General features: G+C 33.8%; 1 protein-coding gene across 1 annotated transcript; it reads right to left on the bottom strand.

Moving 5' to 3' along the window:
* Nucleotides 1–1,442: 1,442 nt before the first annotated feature.
* On the bottom strand, nucleotides 1,443–4,893 carry LOC142355980 (uncharacterized; the record flags this gene model as incomplete). The annotated part of the gene is made up of 2 exons (XM_075407978.1): nucleotides 1,443–1,800; nucleotides 4,787–4,893. Coding segments are annotated over 2 exons (254 nt in total), but the record flags the coding sequence as incomplete, so codon positions are not given.
* Nucleotides 4,894–8,163: the final 3,270 nt, after the last annotated feature.

The following is an 8,163-nucleotide window of genomic DNA, read 5'->3' as shown; positions in this document are numbered from 1 at the left end:
CCCCCTCCCCCGGCTTCCTTTTCGGATTACCTGCGGATTCCTGCTTCGGGTTACCTCCTTTTTTTCAAATAACTGGGAGGGAGGAATCTTATGAAAATTGCTGAACACGTACAAGTTTCGGGATGTGCTTTCTTTGTCGAGGGAAATTGTAGAGACAAAATATACAAGTATCACAAAAAAAATCATTTTGCGGTGTTAACTACTGTGGTTTGTCTAAATAATAGGGAAAAAAGCGTTAGAATAATCACTTAAATCTTACAGCGTGAGATCTTAAACCTTACTAACTTATCCGTAGAGTTTGAAAAGTAGATATTTCTCTCACATATACAGGTTATCAAATGACTATTTTTTTTGTTTTTAGTACTCATTTTAGGTAAAGATAACCAGCAGGAACACAAAAATTCCCGTACTAGATAACGTTCAGCAAAAACAAAATTATGAAAAATGCCTTTTTAATGAGAGATCTTTGTGCTTCTGTAAAAATGATGTAAAGAATTTAGATTGAGAACTGCGATATAAATAAACAAGCAATAAAGAGTGAATTTTTTAAGGGCGTCGGATAATCTAATAACTGCACAAATTTTTAACAAGATAATTTTCCGATTTTGGTCCTCGAGGTAATAGTTAAATGAAACGCATTCTGCAACCTAAGATTTCTGACCATTTTTCAACGTTACCATATGTTTCAATAATACAAAATTTTGTATCGGAATTTTTCATAAATTTTCTCTAATGTCTAAAATGTGTGGCTTTTTAAGATGGTTTTGAAATGATTCAATTGTTTTTTAGCTTGCTTGAATTATACTCTATCTCGTTATGACATGAGTATAACTTTTTACCAAATAATAAAATCAAATCTAATGAGGGAAAGAGTAAATATTTTGAGACAGTTGATTTTGGTTTAGGCTTCACTTGTTTTAGTTTTGAATTTCCGACGCTTCGAGTCGCTTCTGGAATTATTCCGGCTTCGCTTTTTTTCAGACGGCGTTTTGACCTAGCAGAATTTTTTGTTTTTAGTTTATTGGTTTTGAAAATACGGTTTTTAAATTTTTAATTGATAATATGGTGTTGATGGAAGTGATAATACAGCGCTTTTGCGAGCCTGATGACTTGTTCAAATGGAAAATTGGCTCATATGTCCAATATAAGTTAAATTTTGATTTTTAAATAACTATACTCTCAGAATGCGATTCAGCAAAACTGTTTTGAGACAATTTCAGGGTGTGAAGGGCGATTCCTAATCTTGAAAGTTTGACCCCATCCCCCAACTTTTCGAACATAAGATTTTTGGAATAGAAAATGGACTTGGTGAAAAAAAGTCCAATCGTACATTTCTCTATCGCTTTATTTGCCCAACTTATTTTAAATCGAATGGGACATAAAGTTACATAAATCTGCAATAAGGGATGATCTAGGTTGCAAATTTGAGTTATAACTGAACGCTAAATAGGAAAAGTAGAATTGAGAAAAGGGTTGCTTGAGCAAAATTGGGCATGAAAAGATTAGAATTGTTAATATACAATATAATTTTACTGTAAGCAAGTGCTTGAGAAGAACTAGTTTCACTTTTTATATTTATTGATATCGGTTAGTCAAGTAAATGGTGAACTATGTGACGTGTGCTTTATGGTTGACTTTTGTCACCAGTTAAAACTACACTGCATCGAAACTCTTGTTGCATGTTTTGCTGGCTATGGTTCTGTAGATGTACAGACATCCGTCTCTGATCAGTCCAGGCACCATCAGCCAGAACTCTGTGTTGGGTAACATCTCTGTCCCCCTTGCGCCTTTGTAGAACGCCTATCATAACACACATTTGAAATCAGACATCTTTGCCGATAAATTGGGCTTCGGGCAATAAATCCATGGGGGGGGGGGGTCATAAAGATACAAGAGTATCGCCCGACGTCCACTCCTGTCAATCTATATCAATTGATTATGATTAATCCGTATCGTTTTATCATTTAAATGGGAGAAATGCAATTCAATCTATCAGAGCGGTCATATCTAGTGTGAAAAGTCTGTTTGTATTCAAATGTTTCACCCTGGCGATATTTAGCACATCGATATATTATTTTTGTGTAAATTAGCAACTAAGAGACGTAGTTAGCAGGGACCTAGTGTTGTTCTTCTAAGTTTCTCGTAAGTACGCTATATTCGATCAACATCATAGGATTCTGGTTTGATCAGTTCCAGCTTTAATACAACACAGTATTGTTAGAACTCTTACTTTTTCTCTTTAAACTTATAGCGATGCAAATATACACCGATTAACAAATAAATGACAGGTTTTTTGTTGTTGGTTTATTTTTCTCATCTTTGCAATACTTTTCACAACCATTTCCCTTTTCCTATGGTTTAACAAAAGAATTTTGACGGCAACCTCTTGAAGAAGAAGCGGTATTCGACCCATTTTGACGAAATGTACGAATTAAGTTCATTTGCAATCGCTGATCAAGCACCGGAAAACTTCATTCAAACTATTTATAGTGTAGCAGCAATCATTTATAGCCATACCTTTTTTCCTCATGTACCCAGTTATCAACATTTTGAAGGCATTGAACATTACAGAACTCAGCTTTCATATTATACAGCAAAAGTATTATTTGTTGAACCTCTATGGCATACAACTGATAAAATGGAATACAATTATAAGAATGCCAGGACCGATGCAGAAATAACCACCTGTCATTAAGTCTTTTTTTAAATCAAGATAGTATATCGAAATCTTATTCACAAGCGGCCGTGGTATTTATTTGAAAAAAAATCAATTACTTAGTACTCGTGGTTATGTGTACTAAGTGATTAGTATCCCCCGTCAGCCTCTCAACGGCTGTTATTTCGCCGTTTCTTAGCGGATTCTACTTTTTTCTAATTTTTTTATTGCGACTATTTTTCATGTGGGTTTTCACGCTCTTTTAATTTTGTTATTTTTTACTCGAAGTCTGTTTCAGTTGAAGAAAATAGTCAAAATTTAACAATTTGTTCAATTTTCGGTTTTTCTGGATTTTCTGGGTATTTTTTTTACTAATTACTGTTTTTTCTGTCTTTCTGATTTTTTTTCATCAATTGGTTGTTGGTTGTAAGATTTTTGTCACTAAGTGAAAACAATTCAAGGTTAGAAAGCACATTTTGTTTAAAAAAGTAAACAAATTCTGCACTTTTTCGTAATTTTTACGTCTCTCTAACGTTTTTAAGTGTTTTCAAGCCTGTGTGGTTGCTCAACTAAGTTGTCATGTGGCTCCACAACGAATAAGCCCAAACTGCTTTTTACATTTTTAAAATGTGTTGAAATCATCTGTTGATGCTCTACAAGTTTCAGGGAGTATTAGTAAAAATGTAACTGTTTCTTGGATTTTGTCCTTTGGTTTTTCTTTCTTGCTTAGTTTTTCGAGATGTTTCGCATGTTAGTTTTTTTTTCAAATTTCCACCTTCACCTTCTTCGACCGCTATTATAGAGGTTCTATTTTTTATTGGTCAGAAAAAAATTTGTTCGGCTTTATTTTAGTTAACAGCTTGTACAACATTTTCGTAAAATCTTTTAATTTCTCTAGGATATTCCTCTCTCCTTTTCAACTTACTTTTAAGCAGAAGTTGCTCAGACGAACAATCTAGAATCAATGAGTCATTATTGAAAAACCAAATTAAAAATACAAATGGGATAAACTCATAAAACCCAGTTTTCTATGAACTTTTTTATCATTAATTATAGGTAATGTGTCAACGCTTCTTGGCATTGATACTAGTCTCTTTATTCCCTCATCAAGAATCATGAGTTGCATCATCATCAAACATCACACTTCGAAATGTTTAAGTTCAAAATTCAAATTTCTTTTTCATTCAACGCCAATGGAGTTTATGATAATCAATGGCGGCTAATTTCCAGCAAACTTCTAAGTGTATTTTCGAACGTCTGCCGTTTTATTGAACAGAAATTGAGTATATTAGACAATCCGTTATCGAGAATCGTTATTGAAATGCAAATCGTGACAAAAATTGCCCACAATGTCTTTACATTTTTCTTTTCCTTTCTAATTTGTTTCCTGTATTTTTAAATTTATTGGTATCATGAAGTAATTTTGTTAGTTGTTTTGTTAGTTGGTTAGTAGTTTTGTTAGTTGGATTCCGGAGTCTTCCTGCTTTGTTTTTAAATTCGCTTTGTTTTGTTTGTTTTACATTAGTTACGTTTTACATGTTTGGCTCGTGACTTACCTTTCGCCCATTGAATTACGCAATGTAGTGAATACGGTCAAGGTCTAAAGTGCCGAATCAAACGAAACGGGGTAAACCGATAAAACCCAGTCACTGAATTATAGTGCCTTAGGTTATCACATTTCATTAGAGCGGATAGCTGTTTTTAGTATTAAGTTTAATTGTCTCCAGCTAGGAAGCTGAATGAAGTAGACTTTTGAAATCTAACTGAAACTGCACACCGAAATAGAGCACACTTTGACACTGAATAAATATCTGTCATGAAAATCTTTCTTTTTCCGTTTCCATCTCGGATATGTTTTAAACCGCAGTATAGGATTCTTCAAGTACTCATACCACTGAATGAAGTGTTAGGAATCTTTTGAGTCAATCTATGCGATCAATTTTAAATGTAATTCTGGCTATATTAAACAGTACATCAATTTAAAAGCAAAGAAGAAACAGACAATGAACAGGCTACTAAACCGTTGAATACGTTCAATAATTGATTCATTGTGTGCACAAAATAATTCAATTATTAGTTTACAACAAAAATGGCATCCGCTAATGACATAGGCATGGAATTAAATGTTACCTTGTAGCAGACACCGACAATCAGATAGAGAGCAATAGAGACGAAGTAGATTATGAGAAAGATTCCTCCTCCGTTGATTCCACCACTTGACGGACATGCTCCGGAACCTGAAGACGAAATTGACCATTGGAAAGCAGTTGACACTAATTCCAACATTTGTTTACATGCTCTCAAGTTTGTCGAAATTACAGAAGTCATGTTTGTTGGTCTTTTTAATGCAATTTTTTGGTCGATCAATTGTTGGACGCTTTCCCCTTTTTGTCCTCAAAAACGGGATGAATAGGTCATTAAGTTGCTCAGGAGATCTTCTAGTCTTTACTTGTACAATTCACCCAATTTGCTGAGAAGCTATGAATTAATGGCCTGAAGGACACATTTTGGTCTTTCACTCTGACAACAACAACAACTCTAACAAGAATTTTAGCCTGTTCTAATTTGTTGCATATATTAGTAATTAAGTGGACGAACAGCTCTTTGAGTTATTTGCGAACTCCTTCCCTCTCCTTCTGCTTTATTTTAAATTTGGGGTGAACCTTGAAGCCGGAAAGGGGAGCAAAATTTCTGCTGAACATTATAGTGCTTGTGTTCATACCGCTCTCCAGAAGAGCGAGAAAATTTGGTGTCATTAAGTTTTTGCATAGCAAGTAATTTTGTGTCCAGCAGGCTTTATTTGAAGTTTTATTTTACTTCAAGAATTTTCTCGCCAAATTATTTGTTAATACTAGCGTTGTTTTGGGGTACTGGAAATCATATCACACTTAGAGCTAATTTTCGTAATTTAATCTTCGTCAAGTTTTAGTGTTAAAAGTTTTAAAAAGTTTCTCTAGTCCCTAGTATACAATTGTTTGTAGCTCTTTCTGTCATTCTTTCAATGGTTTGACTTTATTTAGTGTTTTGTTTCTAAGAAATTTGATAATTTTGGACGCATTTTTGTCGTTTTTATTGCTCTTTACGATTGTTGCAGCATTTACCTTTGTTGAAAATTTTTTACGTAATTATTTGGACAGTTCTTTGTAAAATGTTAGATTTTGAACATTTGTTTCCTTTCTTCTCCCTATTCTTGGTTTATTTTGTATCTTATTTTTCTAAGTCTATCATGCCTATCATTTCTTTGTCGTTTAATCAATGAAAAATAACGAGATTGCAAAATAGGAATAGATTGGGACTTGTATTTAGTATGCTAATCTGACCTTACCAAAATTAATTTCAAACGGGAAAATTTTCCTAATTCTTTAAAAGTTTTTTGAAAGCTCGTGCAAGCAATGCTAGAAAGCCATGATTTTGAACAAGAAACCGCTGTTTCAAAATTTTTATTTTCAAATTACCGAATAAAGATGCAACTGGGCATTGATGAAACTAAGCAACGAGTAAACAGAAATGAGAAAATAAGGATAAAAAGCCGGAAACGTTCAAAAAGAAAATGTGTTCTATAAAAAACAAACGAATAAAAAATCTTGAAAGCCATTAGCGATGGACTTAAACGTCAAATTTGGGTAATTTCTAGATCCATGGGAAGATAAAATAATACTGTGTGAACAACATATAGGCAAAAGTTAAAAAATCAATTATATTTTTCGAGGAAACCGAGTCGAAGCCGTTAAATCCGTAACGTATTCATTAAAACACTAGACACGTTCAATTGTGCTTTTCAACGCCGTTGTTGTGTTATCTTTGCTGTCATTATCGTAAAACTGACAAAAAATACAGACAAATGTACATAAATGAAAAAAATGAACAATTGTACTAAGTTATGGAATCTCTTAGTTTCAAAGCCAGAATCATTTCTGAAAACATAAGACGAGGTGAAGGCTAAACTTCAATTGATTAGACAAATAATTCCACCTCTCTATTGGAATTAAACTCCGAGTCGGTAGAAAAAAGAAGGATATGGTGAATTCTCTAAATTCCACTATTTTTCGTTTTGAAAATAGTTTTGAAGTCATAAAAACAATAAGGTTTCAACTTGGAAAACTAAAAAGATTGGCGTGTTGCCACATAGGACCTCAATGGCATATGTCAATAGGGAGACTAATTTTAAGGACTACAAAATAACACATAAAATCCCCAAATTTCAAAAAATTACGCATACAAAGTAAAATCCTATAAATTCTGAGCTTCTTACTGAATATTTGATATTTGTTCATTGGGTCTACTTTGCACATACAAAATAGGTGCCTGTAATTAAAATGAAAAACTTTCATTGCAATAGCGTTCAGGTAAATTGCTTAAAAAGAACAAAATGCAAAACACGTTTTAAAAAAAAAATGAAAAAAAGATAAAAAACAATTCGAACCCACGAAGAACCATCGATATCCCTGATGTTGCAATGGTCCTGTAGAAAAAGTTAATTGTTGCAAATCTGACGAAAAAAAGTCAAAATAAAAAATGATTTGTTAATTATCGATATAAATAAGAAATTTTTGTTTCCGGACTGATAGCCATCTTGTTCATCATCGAATCCATTCGATTGATAAGTCTATCAATTACTCCTACTCCCTGAGGACTACTATTTAAACCGCCGCCTTGGTTTTGTATCTCTAACCTGTTGATTGCATGTTAATGTACGGCTCTGTTTAAAGCATCCGCCAGGGATATATCTTTTTGTTTCCTAGTTTCTAGTCTAACTTTCTGATCAAGCACAAGAAAGCTGGCATAACAAGATGTTCTCTGATTTCCTCAGAATCATCAGGATATGCCTTTTAAGCAAAAAGTTTTAGACCTGCCAAGAACCCAACTTTCTCAGACTCTCCTTGAGTTCGTTTTCTAAGTGCTCCTCTGATAAATTCTGGGGCTCTAAATATTGTTTCTCAAAAGCATTCCGAAGGCTTTTGTAATCCTTTTCAGTATCATCGTACTGCGAATGTTAGAACACTATTGCACCAGCTCATAACCTAATTGGGAAAATCTGATGTCTTTCAATAGTGTATAGCTGATTACCGTCACCATCCAGCTCAGAATTACCTTCGGCATTTTTACGAGGCGCCAACCATTTTGCAAATTACCTAATAACTCAAATTGAGTGATATATGCCGCTATATCTCCCACGCCATTAAAAGGTTCCGGCAGAAACATACGAGTGGTATCCGTTAAGGTAGTCATCTTGGGACGCGGCTTTCGTTCGTTTAACGTTTTGTTCCGAACCAACTACTGCTAAGTGCTCCTTTCTTAAATTTTATTGATTGCTTCCGCCAAGAAACACAAAAATTGTTGACTTTTTGTTTGGATGGTTGGCGAAAGTAATATAAGTTGCGCTGCATTTTTATGGCTATATCTTTCTGTTCTCCAGAATAATATAAGTTACAGTATATTTTGTGTTAATCAAAAGATGTCATTCCAAGACAACTTTCATTTTGAAATTTAGTCTGATTATTGTAGGG

This window comes from Convolutriloba macropyga, unplaced genomic scaffold (genome assembly GCF_964194025.1).
Source record: "Convolutriloba macropyga unplaced genomic scaffold, txConMacr16.3 SCAFFOLD_2310, whole genome shotgun sequence".
NCBI lineage: Eukaryota > Metazoa > Xenacoelomorpha > Acoela > Convolutidae > Convolutriloba > Convolutriloba macropyga.
The sequence above is the reverse complement of the archived record's forward strand: the minus strand, read 5'-3'. Positions and strand labels throughout refer to the sequence as shown.